At 42.0% G+C, this 19,872-nt stretch overlaps 1 protein-coding gene across 15 annotated transcripts in view; it reads right to left on the reverse strand.

Moving 5' to 3' along the window:
* Positions 1–19,872, reverse strand: part of Dennd1a (DENN domain containing 1A) — a 512,715-nt gene that overhangs the window by 142,734 nt on the left and 350,109 nt on the right. For all 15 annotated transcript variants that reach the window (XM_046451690.2, XM_058581714.1, XM_058581715.1 and 12 more), the window contains one exon: positions 10,712–10,837. In XM_046451690.2, the coding sequence (XP_046307646.1) occupies positions 10,712–10,837 (126 nt within the window). The remainder of the gene's footprint in view (positions 1–10,711; positions 10,838–19,872) is intronic.

The following is a 19,872-nucleotide window of genomic DNA, read 5'->3' on the forward strand; positions in this document are numbered from 1 at the left end:
TACTGCTGTGAGAAAGCTGGCCACTAGGTGTCAGCCCAGGAAAAGAGGAGGAAGGGCTACACTGAAACAGTGTTTTACTTTTTCATCCAATTATCACCATAAATATCAAATATTTAAACAACAAAATATTAGGCAATTAAAACTATTAAAGGAATGTTTAAAAAAAAGATATGAAATTTTGACATCTCCCCTTTGTAAAATAGTTTACAAATGGTGTTAGTTTAACCTGTATTTGCCAAGAAACATTTGCACAGATTAAAGAAATTGACTCCTAAGAGGAAACTAGCTCAGTTTTCTTCTGAAATGCCCTCAAACTGCATGTAACATGGACCATATGGTAGTCACCACTGCAGAGAGCAGTCAGGGGAAAAGAGCATGGTCGCCAGAATCAGGCAGATGGAGGGTCCGAATCCTGGCTCTGCCACTTTTTAAAAAGTGACATAACCTTTCTAGCCTCAGTTTCTCATCAATAAAATGGGGCTATACCACTCTCCCTGTTTGGGTACTTTAAGAGTCAAGGGAATATTATGTAAAGACCTTAAAATATAATAACTGCTTGACATTCATTTTTTTATGACTTCAAGTCTTAATACATAAAAATTAAGTACTCTGATAATTTCATTCATACAATAGATAATTATTGAGCATCTTTTGTCTATCAGGCTCTATGCTAGGGACACAAGTAAACACAAGTAAACTCCACTGCCTTCTGGAGCAGTTTTTAAGATCTTTGTGGAAGGGTGGCATCAGACTATGATGTAACCATCTAATTTCTGAGAATGTATTCACACCCCATAGAAAATCTGTGGATGTATATCTAAGAGCAGGGAGGAGGAATTAAATTTATATTTTATCCAAAAATATCGTAAACACCATCCTTCTATTTATGTCATGGGCTCTCTCCTCTGCGTTGCGGTTATGAGGAAGAAGGTGATATCCTGTTCCTAGGGAGCTCACAGGACAGCTAAGCATATGAACTCACATAGGATCAGTTCAGGCTTTAAATTGACCAGTGTTATCATTACTTGAAAATGGACTAGAAATGTTTCCTTTACATAGTCTCACTGAAGAAGCAAAAGACCCTAAAGCAAGGTTATTTGATTTAAAACACCAGTAAGAAAAACCATTTCTCTGTGCCATTGCTTCCAACAAATACATAGTATTTAAAACTGCCTCAGTGGATACAGCTTAATCCATGAATATACTCATCTCTTGCACACTTCTAATTAGAGGAGAATATTTACTGCACATAATTTCTCATGGTAGCTCTGGTCGGCTACCACACAGCTGATGGGCTGTGTCTTTGTTTCGAGTGTGGTTGACATGTGTTCTTCTTGTGTAGTTGATTTTTCTTATGTTTTAGGATGAAGCTGTGGTTGATACAATGTTTTTGGACTAAATGTCTATATTGTGCAACTCTGAAATATGACCACCACTCTTTCTGAGCTCCAGAAAGCAGGTATCAATCATTCAACAGAATCAGACTATGTGAGGGACCTAGGTATACAAAACATGGCTTCATTCTACAGGAGCAAGTTAAAAAAGGAACCAGGATTATGACATGAGACCAAGTTAAAGACTAGAATTCCTCTGGAATAATCACACTAGATGTGTTTTGTTTTTCAAGTATTTTAGAGGAATTTCATTTTCATCCTATTTGGTGATGCTCTTTGAAATAATTTGGTTGAGTTTGATCTTAGTGTTTAAGTGGATTTACTACCAGTTCTCATTCTCTTTCACTTAGGGACCTACTTTTTATTTGGGCAATATACTTCTAGAACAATGGTTCTCAGTTCATCAAGCATTTATTGTATGACTCTAAGGTAATAGGACTCCTAAACTGTGTTCCTGAGTAACTCCAGTGTCCCTGTGCTGTGGAGAGTCAAAACTGAACAACAGTCATCTCTTCTCAATACAGGCAAAAACTGATTTTGATGAAATAAAAGAAAATTCTCAAATACATTTTTTCTTATGTATTTAAAAAACTGACTCTAATGCATTTCTTAATTTTAACACTCATCATCTACTATCCCCATTTTCCTGTAAGTGTTGGTGAGCAATAGCATGGAAGAATAAATACAAAATAAATATTAAAGGAAATAAATATGTGATTTATTTAGAATCTTTTATGTGTCATTTGAGATAAAAGGCCTACTTTCATAACTAATTCAAAAGATGATATGATAAAAAGGGCCAGAATTTTATTTTGTTTTGCATGGTTACAGGTACCCTGACACTTGCTGAGCAAGAACGAACACCACTATTCTAGAACACAGCAGTCTCACTCTCCTCTACTTTCTTGTCACCCAGGAAGAGTCACTATCATTTAGTCAGAAAGGCACTGGGCTGGTGTTTTATATACATTGTTATTACTTTTCTCAATAGTCTTACAAGATAGGTGCTATTTCCATTTTACAAATGAAAATACTGAAACTCAGAGAGGTTAAGTAACTTCTAAAGCCATTCTCTAGTAATGGCAGAGCCAGAATCAAAACTCAGGTAACACCCAAGGCTATACTCTTTCCATCACATTCACTTGCCTCTTGAGCCACTTAGAGCCACAGAACTACTGCAGTGGTTGCCAGAGACCCTCTATCCCTGCTTCTTTTCTAGGACATGATCTTGAGTTCAAATAACTATCAATCAGAAAAAAACAGTCACCAGTAAGTTACTAGTCCTTTCTGCAGTCCACCTCAGACTCCTGCTTTCAGGGCATCTGCTTAGTTCAGGCTGGTGAGTTCTGGCTATAACTCCCCTACCTTCTCACCTGAAATAAAAGTAGAAAGTAAGAAAATCCTTCACAAACTTTTCCTATGGACCATTCAGGGGTACATAAGCATGCTTCACAAAGATACTACCATTCATGTAACAAAAGCTGGTGCTTTGTGTAGAAAAGAGTTTGGTGGTTCTTCAACAAGTATAATATAGGGGCTGGGGGCGTAGCTCAGTGGTAAAGTACTAGCCTAGCATGCTCAAGGCCCTGGGTTCCATCTCCAGCATTACAAACAACAAAGCAAAAAGTTGAACAGAAAATTAGCATATGATCCAGCAATTCCACTCCTAGGCACATTCCCAAAAGAATGGTAAAGAGGTGTTCAGATTAATAGTGTTCATAGCAGCATTATTCACAAAAGCCAAACGTAGAAACAACTCATATATCCATCAACAGATGAATGGATAAACAAATGTCTACCCACACAGTGGAATATTACTCAATCAAGGATGAAGTTTGATACCTGCTACAACGTGGGTGAACATGAACCTTGAAAACATGCTAAGTGAAATAAGCCAGACACCAAAGGACAAATTGTATGATTCCACTTTCACAAAACAGGTAGAATAGAGAAACTCACAGACGGAAGATATATTGAGGTTACCAGATCCTGGGGATGGGAGAGACAGAGTGGGAAGTTATTGCTTAATAGAGAGTTTCTGTTTAGAGTGAAGAAAAGTTCTGAATAGAGAATCAGTGGTGGTTGCACAACTGTGTGCATGCAAGTGACGTCACTGACTGGTTCACTTGACTGGATACTTAACAATAGTTAAAATGGTTTTATGTTGTACATATTTTATATTTTCCACAATTGGGGGAAAGAAGGGAGAGGGCTCTGAAGACAGATCTGGGTTGATGCGCTTGATTCCCAGCACTACCACTCCCAGCTGTGTGAATAGTTGGTGTCCGTGGTCTCACATACACCAGATTCTTCCAGTCCTCGCCTAGTATCCTCCTTTTTCTTGGTTTCCTCATATCCTTCTCATTTTGCTGTACTGTATATAGTGTCTTAAGGTTCCTCAAACCTTTTATAGCTCAAGATGGGGCACAGATAAATTAGTCATGTCCCTAATGTATGTGCTAGGAATGCTCTGCTTTGGTATGTGGAGGCAGCCCACTAAGGGCTCTTTGTTCTTCCCATTCTGAGCCACTCAGGTGAGTTGGCTGAAATTGACCACCTCACCATGTTGTAACAGGTTGGCCCCCAGAGTCAGGCTCCTACACATAGAAGATGTTCAATGGAGTAACATAGTATTAAAAGATGGGAAACAACCTAAATGTTCAGCATGGGCTACAGCAGCTACGGTAGCTGTGATTGATGGAATATCTGGCAGCTATGATGAAATGCATGTGATGTCACATTAAATGAGAGAGGAGTAAACTTTAAACTCAGATCTGATTGTAGCTTTGTAAGCATTCTGCATAATGAAAAACAAGTGAGTACATATAAAAGGTATATGTAAGTTCAGTGGGACTATGGTGATGTTTTAATGTTTCTATTTTTAATATGTTTTTCTATTTTTAAATTTTTTATTTGTAGATGGACACAATACCTTTAATTAATTTATTTTATTTTTATGTGGTGCTGAGGATTGAACCCAGTGCCTCACATGTGCAAGGCAAGCACTCTACCATTGAGCCACAATCCCAGCCCCACTTTTCAACTTTTTATTACACTAAAATCAAATATAAATATAGGTTCTTTTTTCAAAAACTATGAGATCAACAGTGTTACTCAAGCAAGATACAGATGCATGTGGTGTCTTTCTGACCGGCTCCAGCATAGCCCCGTGCATTCATGCTTGAAAGCCAGGTTATCAATATGCCTTTATCTTAACTTCTGTGCCTCCAAGGGGTTTTAGATGGATAAATGTGACTCAGCAGAATCATGTGCAAAATCAGGGGCTATAAGGTAGATGACGCCTGTGTCCCCACATCTGAATCTGGAATGAACTGAGAAACCAGGTCTGGAATGAGTTGGCTACTGCCTGTTTAAGAATTTGTTCACTGTCCCCACCCAGCATTGGCCACCTGTGTGCAGGGCTGGGCTCCCTCCATCTTGGGGAAACCCAGCCAGCAAGTTGGCCCGGAGAGGGCTCCAGGAGCTGGCTGAATAACCAACTCTCACAGGGCTCCATCTACTCTGGCCTTTGCATAGATACTGATCCAGGACAAGAGATGTGTCTTCCAACACCAATATCCACTGACTTTGCTATGTGATCTATCATTTCCCAAGAACCTGCAGTGGCCAGACCTGGGAGGCAGCTCTACATGCACTGCTGTAAGACAACTCCATGTAGCACGAGCTGAAAATAAACTCTGCATAGAAGAGGGGATGAAAGGAACACATAAGTTCTTTAAAAACTGACACCACTGTGCTATGAAATGCTTTTTGAGGGGGTTAGTCTTCAGATTTCACAATGATATAATTTTAAACAAAGGAGGGAAGTAAAAGGTTCTTTCAAAAATTCATTCATCAGAGAAAGAACATTTGAGGCTAATTCAAGAGCCACACAGCTATTATACACCCTCCCAAAGTTGCAGTCTTCTACCAAGCAGAGAAAGGATCCTTGGCCTGGCAATTAAACTCATTTGTCTTTTTTCCCCTTCTTACCAAAAAAGGACCCCAGCCCTAACTAGTTAATCCCCAACACACACTGCTACTCCTAGAGTTGCCTGGCAACTGCTAGGAGGCGTGTCAGAGAGCAAGAAAGGCCTAAATAAATGAGCTGGAGCCTGGGCTGCAGCTTGACATGGATAAAGGGGGTTTCTTGGAATGGGGCTTCCTGGCTGCTAGTGGTTCTGTCATTTAAGTAGGGAACAAGTTGGCTTGGCCCATACTGTTAAGTATCTTGGGCTTTGCATCTGATATTCTCCAGGTGACTGAAAAATGGGACACATGCCCTTGTGATTTGCAGATACCTTCCCCTGTACCAGACAGCAGCAAACTCTAAAGCCTACAGACAGGACAGGAAACAATGTATGTACACTGAAGGGAGGTCCAGAGCTACCTCCCTGCCTCAAACATTTCTTGTTACTTATTTTCTTTCCTCCATCTTTCCAACCGTTATTTCAAATATACTCACTGATGCCTACAGACTGTGCCATGATCTGTGCTTGGTGCTGGAAATGCTAAGAGAAGGAATCACTAACACAGAAAATGTGGGAACTAGAACAAAGACAGGCAAGAGGGTGTGGTGGAAGGAACCTGGGTGGTGGAGTCAGGAGGAATCTACTTCCAGGCTTGATGGCAATCTGAAGCTCCATTCCCCATCTGAAAAATGGACAGTTGGGGCAGTCATGGGGGAATTAAGGATATGAAGCAACTTGAAAGTGATCCAAGCTCTTCCTCTTCAATCAAAAAGACTAGGAGATGGGAGACTTGGCTGTGGCCAGACACCCTCATTGTCTCATCATCTTACTTTCTGATCCTTGAAGACCCCTTTGCTACCATTCAACTATCCCTGAAGAGTCACACAAGTGCCCTGGGCTAGGGCCACAGTCCCCTGCAGAAGGCAGATGGAGAGGCACAGGCTACTCCTAGCCTAAGACTGGGCTCAGCAAGTGGCCCCTTCCCTTTCCCTCTAGACAGAAGGAGACGACAAAGCTCAAGAGGCTCCCTAGCCAGCTGCAATTTGATTTTTTTCCAGCAGGAAAGGAAACAAAGACCAAGGAGTTATCTCAAGTGCAGGGAGCCAGGAGAAGGGTCTTCAGACACAGTTGCCATCTTTGCCTCTCAGGCCAGGACTTGACCCCTGATCACAGAGCTGGGTGGGGACTGAGTGGTCCAACAGGAGCCCTTCCACAAGCTGCTCCTGGATGGTAGGATCCTCCTCAGCAAGGAGGAGACCACAGGTGAGAGGCAGAGGACAGCTTACTCTAACAGCCTGAGGAGCAGGCACTCTGTGGGCTCATTTAGGTGACACTACACTCCTGGCAGGGAGGGGATAACACATTCAGTGTATGGAAGGGCAACTGAGGCTCAGGGAAGTGAAGTGACTTGCTCAAAGTCACAAGTTAGCTGGGAGGAGAGCAGAAAGGAACAGTTTAAGTCTGACAGCTTTCCTATTCTAACACGACACTATATTGTGACTCTGCAGCGATCTGAGTCCCATGATTGCACCACTGGTCCAGGGTGGGAAGCCACCCTGCACAGAAAAGACCCTCGAAAGACCATACATCAGGGACTGCAGGTGAGTCTGAGGGGCTGGCAGTTAATAGTGGGTTGCCCTCACACTCTGCTGGGGATCTTCACCCTGTAGGCCTTTTGCCCTTGGCTTCCTGCTTGTCTTAGATGCTGCCCTGCATGTGCCTCAGGGGCCCTCCACATGCCACCTGTTTCTCCCTCATCTTAGCTATGAAGGCCTTAAGCGTTCTCAGATCCTTTGACCCAGTAGATCCACATCAGGGAGGGAATCTGCCCATGAAAATGGTTCAGACCACACATGAAGATTTATTTAAAGATATTCACTACAGTGTGATTTAAAATTGTACACTGGTACCCCAAATCAAAAAGACCAGGATTAGGATAATGTGGTGGGCTTTGGCACAGATTTCAGATCACAGGCATTTGGTAACAATTGAGTGAGGCCCAGATATGTACCTTTTCAAAAGTCCCCCAGGTGACTCGGACCCATAGCTGGGCTGAAAACCACAGGAGTCACTTGCTGGGACACGTGCAGCCATTATCAATGTTTAAGAAGAAATTTTGTAAGATGTGAAAAATTCTTACAAACACTAGAAGGCAAAAACAAACGAATGACTGGGATACTGGATTGCTTTGTCAGGAATATCTCAACTGTCTGAAAGAAAGACAAAACCCCCACAACTCAAATCCCAACCCCCAAATGAAATGAGCTGAAAGCAAACTGAAGATTCTAGAAGCAGGGTGGAAGCATGGGAACACTGTATTTTAGCTCCAGATGAAGGGCTTGGGTGTTTCCTATTACTCTTTTTTTTTCTTCTTTCTGTCTCTCTCTCTCTCTCTCTTTGTGGTACTGGGGACTAAACCCAGGGTCTCACACATGCTAGGCAGGTGTTTCCTATTTCTATTCCTCTGTCATTTTAAACATTTTTACCAGGAGCAGGTGCTAGTGTGTGGGAGTGTGTGTGTGCTAGGTATCAAACCCAGGGTCTCTGCATGGTAGGAGAGTGCTCTACCACTGAGCTACACCCCCACCACAACAGGTGTTATTTTTTATAACCAGAGAAACAACTAGCCGACTAGTAGCCCTGGGAAGGCCTCCCTGTCCCTTTGGCACTGTATTGCCTGTCACCTCAACAGACTCTCCCAAGACACCGTTCTTGGTCACATACCTACTACCCCTCTTTCCTTCTCAGGCTCACATGGGCTCTGCAATCATTTTAATTAATCCCCAAAACAATCTTGTAAGAGAAATGTTGTTATCCCATTTTTCAGATGAGGAAAATTTGTTAAAATTAAACTTATGGCTTGAAAACCATCTAAGTACACATGGTAATTCCCTTTGGGTTCAATGTTTGGTTAAAAATTTCAGGCCTTCTGGCTTCCCTCTTGGCTTAATAGAAGAAAGCCATTTTAATACACAGAAATGGGACTGAAAATGTGACAAATCTGCTGCACTTCATTGATTCTAAGGAAATTTCTTCCCATTGTAACATCTCTGGAATCTGGATTTGTCTTATAATTGATGATGTCTTTCAACTGTTCCTCTTCTTAAGATAATGGTATATTCTATGATTGAAAGGCAGCTCAGATTCAAGGAAAAGTACGATGTCTACAATCACCTTCAGAACAATGCTCTTAATGACTATGCTACTACTATGAACACGTGGCAGTGAGCTTTTCCTTTTGCTACCAAGGGCATCCTCCTCCCAGGTGCCATATCTTGGGAGACATCTTGACATTTCTTGACCTTCCTCCACCACATTTTATCTACTACTGGGACTGGTAATCTCTCCCTTCATGGTACCTTTTCCTGGTGTAACCAAGTGAAGACCTCCTCTGAGTTCCTATAATATTCCTCTAATATGTGCCTCTCATTTTCTTTTAGTCTATCACCATCATCATACTATTCAAACTTTATACTAGTCATGTCACATCTCTGCTTAAAACCTTACACTCCTCACAGGGTACAGTTCACACTCTGAGCCTGGCAACCAAGGCTCTGCCAAATCTGGCTCCAACCTCTCCTGTAGCCCATCTCCCCACGCAAACCCATCACTCCAACAAAACAATTGAGCCATTGCCACAGTTTCAGTTCAGGTTTAATCTTTCCTATGAATATTTTAGATTTGTTTGATCCTTACACCAGGAGGTATGGAAAGGGTAAGTAAGGTAGTTTCATCATCATTCCACAGATGAAGAATTTAAACTATAAACAAATTAAATGGTGTGCTCAAGTATTAAACAGCCAAGAAGGGTAGAACCAGGCTTTAGACTCCTGGGCTTTTGCCTTTAAATCCAGTGCCTCTCAGAGCCAAATGCAGCCAATCACAAAGTCTTCCTGTGGAGTAGCATGTGTCTAGATCACACCCAACAACATGCACCAAGATTCAACAGCCTCTGGATTCCAGACACACAACAAAGAGGCAATCTCAGGAATGAATAATTCTAGTGTGTTGGTTCCCAGCAACCCAAGGAAAGGACTAGGCCAGCTGTCCTGTTCTCCATCTAGAGAGGGGAAGAGTACAGTATTCTCAACAAGCACCAAACCTGAATGGCATAGTGGATCCAGGATTGTGACCAAGAATCGGAGCCACCTCACTTTAAGACAAGTGGGTATGGGAACTTTCTTTAAGCTAAAGAACTTTAGAGGGAAGTATTTCTCAGGCAGCAAAAAAGAGGGTGCATTCCTTCTGCTTTGTGACCATGACATCGCCTGAAGTGGAGGCAGCATAGGAAGTAAAGCTTCAGTGCTGGGAGGAGAACGAGGAGGGCAGTGGTGTGAGGATGCTGCTCCTGAGTGCCCACCACCCTAGCCACTTCATAAGAGATGCCCTGGGTGAAGGAAAAGCAAAGTGTTTGCTATTACTCTTTGTGTTTCACTTAGACACATGATGGAGTGAGGGCCGTAAAGATATAAACATGAGAAATGGTGGCTTATGAGGAGGTGGGATTCTGGTTCACTCTCGGGATTTTTACCTGAAGTATACTACATGACAACCACTCATCTTCTGGCATTTAATTTCATTAAATACTATGGGTTAAAACAAAACCAGAAATAAACAGTGCTGGCGTATAGTGTTACCTAAATGGGTCTCTTGCACCCCACTCCAACTGGGAGTGTACTCCTTGGCCAGGAGGCCAAAGTCAGCAGAATAGAGAGCTGTCAGGCAAGAGCTTCTTGTCTGAAGTCAGGAGAAGTGGAACTGCCTTTGGCTTAAGGCAAGACTCAACGTCTTCACATCCTCAAACAACTCCAGCTCATGTGGCCGTCAGGATACGTGGAATAGTTGACAGAGGCTCAGAAAGGTGGAAGAGCCATATAGTTGGGCAACATTATCTCTGGCCCTTGCTATGCTTTGTGGTCATTTAAATCATGACCACCACACATGGGAGCCACCAAGAATCTCCAGGATTTTTTGCTTTCTTAAGAGGAGGAGAGGTCCCTTAAATGGATAAGAAATAGTGAGGCCCAGGGCAAAACCAGGGGCTTTCTGGTAAATTATTTTTCATTTGGAAAGCAGAGCTGATTGCTGCTGCCTCACAGATGTCCATATGAGCAGGCAAGTGCGAAAGGCTTCGTGCTATGTCCAACACCAAGTCGGTGCTTACTGTGTGTGTGTGGAGGGTCCTCGCATTCTTCCCTTGCATATGAGGGGAGGAAGCCCCCACCGTCTCCCATGATCTCCTTTAGATGAGTTCAAAAACCAGAACCACAATTGCATGTGGTCCCTTGGTAGGCATCTTAGTCTTGATTAAACATGGACTCTATCATGTGCCATGAGGCTACTCACCGGCTCAATTTTCAGGGCATTCCGGTAGCTACCAAAGAAAGCGGCCTGGGCCTTAAGGAAGGCTCTGGCTACCCCATCGCCTGTGGTTGTGGAGACCTTCTTTAGCCTGTTCTTCAGTGAGGAGATCTGGTAAGGGAGAGAAAGGAAACAGGTTGAGGGAAGGTTGCAGGAGGATAGCTGACTAAGCCCAGAGCCCACGGAGCTCTAGAAAATTTCTAGAAGGGGTTAATTTGACCTTTTTGCAGAAAAAAGAATCACTCAGTATCAGGAAAGTTTCTATTGGAGTATGTATTTGTTTATTTACTGTGGCGCTAGGGAGAAAAACGATGCACTCAGTATCAGGGAAGTTTCTATTGGAGTATGAATTTGTTTTATTTACTGTGGTGCTAGGGATCAAACCCAGGGCTTCCCACACGCTAGGCAAATACTCTACCACTGAGCCACACTCCAAGGGCAGGTATTTTTGTTTTGGTACTGGAAATTGAACTGAGGAGTGCTTTACCACTGACCTACATCCCCAGTCCCTTTCATTTTTTTTAATTTGAGACAGGGTCTTGCTGAGCCTGGCCTTGAACTTGTGATCCTCCTGCCCTTACAGGCCTGGGATTATAGCTGTGATTACAAACCTGCACCACCGTGACCAGAAAAGTTTTTCAAATTTAAGCGAATATCGCTCTTATTAGAGCATGTCTAATAAAAGCAAAAATAAAATTATTTTTAAAGCAATTATGTGTCAGGGAAGTACTTTCACATAAATTTCCTAATTTTTCTTCTGACAATCTTGTGAGGAAGGAATTAGTGTTCCTGTTCTGTAAGAATGAAACAGTTTCCGAGAACTTAGGTTACATGTCTAGAGAAAAAATCCAAGGAATGGCCAAATTGGAATTTGAACCAAAGTCTTATAATCTAAATCCAAGCTACACAAAGAGTTTTTCTTTTTGTTGTTCTAATTCCATTCCATCTGTGATATTAAAAATATTAGGAAAAAGGTTTATTTGTATATCTCACACCTCATACTCTGAAAGAATAGTGACAGCTTATAGAAACACACTCAACAAGTTAAAACAAAATACAAAAGAAGGTGACATTAATGGGAAAAGAAGAAGCTGTGACTAGATGTAGTTTGTGAATGTAAGCTATACGATAGTCTTATATGGTGGTTAGATGTGAGTTTCAAATTTGACTTAAGAACTTTCTCGTGACCAAAGCTAAGAGAAAAACATGAAAGTTGAGAGATTCCCTGGGTCCATGCATTATAAACAAATCGGTGGATTAAATGAATAAAGATTTTCCTGAATGTGGGACCTAAAAGAGACTTTCCCCATGAATCTATGTAGGAAAGATCATGTGACATGGTTGCTGTTGCCTTCAACATCAGGGCCAACATCAAGCTTCTGAGACTATTTCTAAAATGCTCTTCATTCATCTCAGGATGCCACATTGCATAAGCTTCAGGGCACACCACTCACGTTCCATCACATTCCTGGTATTGTGCAATGCGGTGACCTTGAGTCATTCATTCATTCAATAAATATTTATTATCTCTTACATGCCCTGGACTATATTAGGGGTTGTGGCTATAATGGTGACTAAAACCAGATATGGTCCTTAACCTCATTTTAGCTAACATTCTCCTAAGGAAAATACCCATACATGTGACATTGTTCCTGTGACAAATCTGTAACAGAGCTTGCCAAAGTAGACCAAGAGAAACCTCCTGGAGGGAGACAGGCTTGAACTGAGATCTGGAAGATAAGCTAAAGGAGTTAACTAAGCAAAGAGGGGAGGATACAGTGTGCTATGCACGGGAAATAATGTGCAAAGGACCTGTGGTAGGAAGGAATTCAGAAAATAGAAAGAACTTTGGCTTCAGTATAGAGACCAAGGGTGAAGATGGGGCAAGACGACGTTGGAGTTGGACATGGTAGTACATGCTTATAATCCATACAATGGGAAGGCTGAGACAGGAAGATCATAACTTTGAGAGAGGCCAGCCTCAGTGAGTTAGTATGACCCTGCCTCAAAATAAAAAAATTAAAAAGGACTGGCATTATAGTCTAGTGGTAGGGTACTCCTGGATTCAATTCCCAATACCGCATGAAAAAAATGATGCTAATAGAAAGGCAGAGGTCAGAAGGGACTTTTCCTTTGTCTGCAGGGAAACAGCTAGTGATTATTCTTAAGCTTGTAGATGAAACAGTAAGAGTACATTTCAACAAATCAAGGACATTTCAGAGAAACTGATACCTAGTGGTGTGAACATTACTTAAGGATAAAACTTAGGATAAAATTTAAGAGAAAACAGAAATTAGATTTGGGGGGTTCATGGATCATCTACAAATGTGTATTATGAATGGGTGATTTTCTGGGCACAAAATCCATAGCTTTCCTTACAGTCCCAACAGTGTCTGCAAATCTAAGAACTACTGATCTGGGATGGACTGTGTGCACTTGAGAAATGATCCACGGACACTAAGCCTTATTGTTAAGCTTTTATAAGGGAATTTAAAAATGGCTTGTGAGACAGCCCACTATCATTCATTATTTTAAGGTGTAGCTAAGTGGCTTTTATTATAATTACAATGTCATACAACTATCACTATTATATACCTCCAGAACATTTTTATTACCCCAAAAAGAAACCCTGTGTTCATTAGCTGTCATTCATTCCCCACCAGTTCTACCCCACCACTGTCCTGGGCAACCATTAATCTACCTTCCATCTCTATGGACTTTCCCATTCTGGACACATAAAGGAATAATAAAATAGGTTGTCTTCTTTGACTGCATAACTTCACTTAGCATAATGCTCATTATGTACAAGGTTCATCTATGCTGTAGCCCGAGTCAGTACTTCATTCCTTTTATGGCTGAGTAATGTTCCATTATCTGGGTATAGCATATCTGATCTGTTTATCAGTTTCCATTTTTTGACAATTAATAAATAATGTTGTGGTGAGGATTCATGTACAAGCTTTTGTGTGGAGATACTTGAGATTTTGAGGCAAGAACCTAAATAGCAAAAATCCTATTGCCAGACTTTACGTGACAAACTGAAAGGACACATGAAGTCAGAAAGCACAGAATTGGCACCTAGCAAGCCACTAGTGCAGGTTAACTGAGTACAGGGCAAGCCCCTTTGTTGTTGCCCATGAGACATGCCACAGGGCTGGGAAAGCACACCACAGGGGTGGCTGCCCCTCCTCTGAATGAACGTAAGCCTTGGAAAACAGTTTTCCTCTGAAAGCAGCTTGGAGTCTACCTCAACATCTGGGTATATACAACTGCTTTATTGTGACCTCCCCTTTCTAGGACCCATGAGCCCATCACCACAGTGAGCGATGCAGGCTGCTCAGCAGCCAGGCAGGCTCTGCTGTGGACTTTCAACTTGAAACAGAAATATGAAAAAGAAATGTGCTTTATTAAAATGTTAAAAATATTACCCATCCTACCCCCCAATAATAAAAATCCTGCCTCTCTCAGAGACTAGGGTGACATTTCCATCCTTTGAAATGGTGCAAGCCACTGTCACTCTTCTACTGCTCCTCAAAGGCCTTGGGCCACCTGTGCCGCAGATTATTCCTCACTTAACCTTCCCTGGCCTTTCTCTTTCATTCGGGAGGTGTTTAATTACCTTGGATTCACAAGCTGCACTTCAGGTGAGCCTCTCCTAATGGCCTCATTACCATTTTACACAAAGAAGGAGTCGCTGATTGTAACTGAGCAAATATGAGAGCGCTCCTTCCCGCCTGCCTCCGCTGGTCTGAAACTAGCCAAGTGGTCCCGGGCTCCTGATGCCCCTGTTGCCCCTGTGACCACCTAGGCCAAGGCTTCTGAAGCCCTCCCTCAGCCTGCAACACAGAGGAGCTTTTGTCTTGACCTGTCATCACTTCCAACTTTGAAACTGCAAGTCTATGTGCATCTAATAGCTGCTGATAGCATTTTGTCCTTTAAATAAAAGCGAGGGAAGAAAATGTAAAGCTGAAATAAACCACCATCCTACATCTAAAGTTGAACTTGCCCTGTGAACTCCTGGGGGTGCTGGTCCAATCATTACATTGAGATTCATCAGGGGTAACACGGCGGGGGGGGGTGTTGAAGTGCCATTGAGGACAGCTTCCTCCTTTAATCGGGTACCACAGGAGGAAGACAGAAAACAAAGGGAAGAGCACACAAAATTTAATGTACCAGCTCCTCTCTACAGCTCCCCTAATCCTCCTCCTGTGCCCCATTTTGGGCACTGTCACATCACCCCACCAGACTCCTGGACTGAAGTCAGATTCTGTACTTTTCCATCCTTCCCACAAACATTTTCATGTTTCATCAACACCATCCCAGATACAGCCTGACTCTGCCTTCTCTCAGTGCCCATGGCTGTGCCCCTGAGAGGCACAATGCATCCATCCTTTTTGGACCAGACTGGTTATATAGCTCTCATAGCAGGCTCTGTTTTCAGTATTTACTTGACACCATCTATCTGTAGCTCTCCTAGTAATCTTGGAAATATCCAAGTTTAATCACTTCAATTCTCCATCAAACCCTTCAATGCCTCCACCCTTTGCCATCATCACCTTCAAAAATATACCCAGACTTCCCAGCAGTCAGTGCAGGCTTTCCTTGGCTAACTGGCTCTCACTTTCCCTACGCGGCACACACTTGCCCAACACAGCAGTGCATGAGCCACTCCAACAGCCCACTTGCCAATACCTCAGGCGGGGTTCTCTTGACTCTTTGTGTCCTGCTTGTGGACTGCCATTCACTCTTTGAAAAGACTGTCCAGTGCCTGTCATGGAGGCACATTAAATAACTAAACTACATTCTTCTGATAAAATGCCAAAAAGCTGCTAGTGGCAGTACTCTATGAACTGATGTGAAAAGATGCCCACAAAGTAGCCAAATGCGGAAAAATGAAAGTTGTAGAGTAATACGTATACATGAATCATTTTAAAAATCATATGTAAATATATATGTATGTAGTAAAAATCTAAAATGCCATGTATCAAAATTTAACCATGCAACGACACTTTCACTTTCTACTTTATACACGTGATTGTTTTGATTATACTTTATAAAAAAGCATATGTTACTTTTATAATAAAGAATTAAAACGAGGTATTTTTCTTTAATAGCCAAATTACCCATTGCCTTGGGGTAATCGAAAGACAGAATCCAGATGTTCCCCCATCTGTGAAGTCTCCTCTGACCACTCAACCAGCTCCCCACCAAGATTATATCAAGGTTCTCCCATGAATGGCAATGTTGACCACCTTTCCCACAAGCCCATCTGTTCCCAGCATGGGTGTGGCCGAGTGGTCATTTAGCATTTTCTGCTGGATGAAAGAACAGATAAGTGAGCTTCAACACTGTGAAAGGCACTTCCAGTGGCTGTGCCTCTTTGCTTGGAGGAAAGTATAGGATCACATTCTTCAGTGATAAGTTGTTAGGAGGAACTGACCTGGAAGAAAGTGATACTCATCCGTTCTCCTTCTGCTAAGATATAACTAAAACTGCAAGGATGCTGAATGAGTTAAAGGGAACAAGTAGACCAGTATTATTCAATATCACACACTCAACAGGTGCAGTAACATAGCACTGCCTGCCCACACTTCTTACCAGGCCCCCTACCCTGAATCTCCTATTCTGGTTACCGTTCACTCTACCTCTCAGGTGTCTTGGCTTCATCTCTTCTTCCATCCCCACTAGCTCCTCAGAGTTGGAGTCAGATTAACTTATGATATCTGGCTTCCCTACTTTCTTAACCTCTGAACTTCAGTTCCTTTGCTATAAAATGAGGTAAAAACTTACATACATTGTGAGGATTAAAATAGATGTAGCAGCACGCCCGGCTTTTAATTTTGTTAATTTAGATTTCATCTTTCGCTTGGACTATTTCAACCATTTTTGAGCTGGTGTCTCTTTGTTTATTTTCTTCTTGATCAAATCCATCCTTTGTATTGAATAATCTTCCAAAAACAAGAGGTTGAATCACATTCTCTTCCTCCAAAATTGTTACTGGTTCCCTACTGCTAATAAAATAAAGTCCAAATTCCAAAGGCTTTTATGGGCTTTGGCTCAAGGTGGCTCAAGCCACATTTCCAATTTTGTCTCCTACTTGATTTCAGAGGCCTTGAAACCCATCTCTAATAAGCCTGGCATAGTCTTCAACTGTATTTGTTAACAAAATCCACTATTTTAAAAAAACCAAAAAACAAAAAAGCCTCCAACTTTCTGTGATTTCTTCTGTCAGAAACAATAGCTATTTTCAGGGCCCATGAGTCTGCTCCTTTGTTGACACTCAATCTTTGCACACCCTGTGCTGGAGATGTGCTGGGAATAGAACAGCAAGTGATGAAGGCCTAGCTCCCAAAGAGTTCCAGTAAAGCTCCTATAAACCAGCCACAGTGAACTTCCTATTACTTCCAAAGGGGCTTTCACATTGTATACATCATCATCATGATGTTATTATTATTATTAAACCCTTTACATACCAGCAGTTTACATTACTTTCTCTTCCTCAGAATGAAGGCATCCCTTGCAATACACAGTAGCACTCAACAATTACAGCTTTCTTTATCACTTGGTTGCAGATTTTGGAGCCCATGAAAGAGGGGGTGTTAAAGATGGCAAACTAAGTGTCAAATCTGAGACATTCCCACCTCTTTCCATCAGTGGTGGCTTCTTAAGATCTTTTAGCCACCCCCCCATTTCCCTAAGGATATAGCCTGGAGTCCTAGGCTGGCCTGCAAGGTCTCATGGAATTCACAGGTTCTTGCATCCCCTCCAAGGGTTCAGCAACACCTTCTGGGCTTCAGCAGCCTGACTAGTTCTCCTGTTTGGAGAACTCTCACCCCCTCACCTCCATGTCTAGAATTTAGAAATATCCAATAGAAATTTCCACAGCGACTGAAATAATTCATCTTGTATCCAATGCTGTCCAGTGGCAAAGTGGCTACTGTGCACTTGATGTGTGGCTACTGTGACTAAGTAACTGAAGGCTTCATTTTATTTTATTTCAATCAGTTTAAATTTAAATAGCCAAATGCAGACAGTGGCTACCATACTGGGTGCTACCTGAGGTCAACTACCACTTATTTTCAGGTGTCAGCCCAATTATACTACCTAAGTCTGAGACTAGATCAAGGTTTCCCTATTATATATTGACTGTACATTTCCTTTAAAAGTTACACAGCAATATGTATTGGTGCATTTTCTAATAAGCCAAATCTCATCTGTCCTTAAGACTGTCTAGAAGATGCGGACCAAGTCCATCTGGAGAACAGGCACTATACCTCCACTGTATGGTTCTTCTACAAGTATGGCCCAAGGGGCATGGCTTCTCTCCCTAACTTACTCTAACTACTGAGTGTCAGAATTTTTTGTTTTACAAATCAGACAGCAGCAACTGCAGAGGGGCAAAGAGAGTCACATCTTCTTTTGCCCTTTAGGTCCAAGGGAGGCGGCTGATTCTTCCTTTCCTGATTAAACCAGATGTTGAGGCTTTGTTCCAAAATCCTTGGGGGCATGTCTGGGACTGGAGAGAGCAAAAAGGGGTAGTGACTTGTTTTCTATCCTCAGGGTGCAAAACCATGCCTCTCTCTGCCCTCTTCACATTAGCAATGAAAAAATGGCATAGTGCTTCTGTTACTACCTTCCTTAGTTCTTGCTTCAAATTTGAAGCTGAAAGTATTAAGATAAGAGGAACCCACTGTACTCTCTTTCCAGAAAAAGTTTCTGGGTGAACCAGAATTCGGCAGGAGAAAGAAACATGAACTAGTATTAAGCACCCTACTAGTTGCCAGATGCCATGACAAGTGACTACATACCAGTGCTGTATTAAAATTTCAGAACAACTGGGCTCGGCAGGCACAATTTCCCACATTTCTCAGTTGAGGAAAGTGAGCCTCACCTCATACCACGCAGATGGTATAGCAAGGGGCAGAAGCCAAGTCAAGCCTAAGTCTATCTTAAAACAAAGTTGGTGCTATTCCATTACTTCTCACTGCTGCCAAGGGTTTCTCGGACCAGCAAATTGCATTCATCCATGATGCCGCCTTATTTTTTCCCTGACTTAATATATCTCCATTATTGCCTCCTCTCATTCGTTGCTTTTCTATTTCTTCCTTGAGAACATGGTTGGACCTTGACCCTACTTGGCTTTAATTGCTTCTTCTGCATCCCATTTTCCCCTCAAAGAACCTGGTTCTCCATGGGGGAGTGGGGTTGTGCTAGTTATGTGGAGCTCTAAGCTGGGGCTAGCAATGACCCTCGGGCCCAGGTCTCTGCTCCCTCCATCTCTCCTGATAACTCATGGGCCAAGTAAAAGTCAGAAAGTTAGAGGAAAGCATTACAATTCTGAGCAGGTTTTAGTGAGTCAAAAGGATCAATCTTCATTACACGAATGGCCACTTTACTATGCGCTATTATGGTTCTATTGAACATTTTGTGAACAAACTCCCAAATCCTTAGAATGACATTTTTGCAATAAAAAAGTACAATTTAAAAAACAAAGCCCAAAAAGGCCCATTTCTACTATCTGCCAAAGAAAGCTCAGGAGGAGTCCGGCACGCACGCATGCACTCCAACCCCTTTCTACACATTTAATCTAGGATTTCAGCATCTGATACAGAAACACAATAGCAAACATTTTTGCATTTTTCTACTTGTAAAATGCACCTTCCTTCAAATACTTTTCTTTGCCCAAAGTAAGTAAAATTGCCTTTGTTTTCCCTATAAAACAATTTAGTTTTAACACCACACACAATTAATGCAGCTAGAAAATCCTCCCTAAGCTACAAAAGACTAGGAGACCTGAGCTCAAAGTAAATGTGTATTTATATTAGTAGGTGGTCATTCAATAAAAAGATTATTTCTAATCAAATATGTGCATGTGTATATGCATTTATATGTGTGTGTGTATCTGGGGAGTATTTTCAAAGAAGGGTTTCCTTCCCATACTTCTGGCAGTTCAGGACTAAAGGTCAGATTTAAACTATCACCATGCTTCACAATGCAATCTGTGCAGTGCCGCGTAATGAAATGGTTCAGTAAAGGTGCTCCTGGAAATTCTTTTAATTAGGTCTAAGGCTTTTCAGTTGTCAACATGAATAAACCAAGAAGCATTCTCTTACAAACAGAACACACAAAATAAAAATATAAGTTAC

Source organism: Marmota monax, unplaced genomic scaffold (assembly GCF_021218885.2).
Source record: "Marmota monax isolate L192 unplaced genomic scaffold, Marmota_monax_Labrador192_F-V1.1 WCK01_AAM20220418_F8-fsc00020, whole genome shotgun sequence".
NCBI lineage: Eukaryota > Metazoa > Chordata > Mammalia > Rodentia > Sciuridae > Marmota > Marmota monax.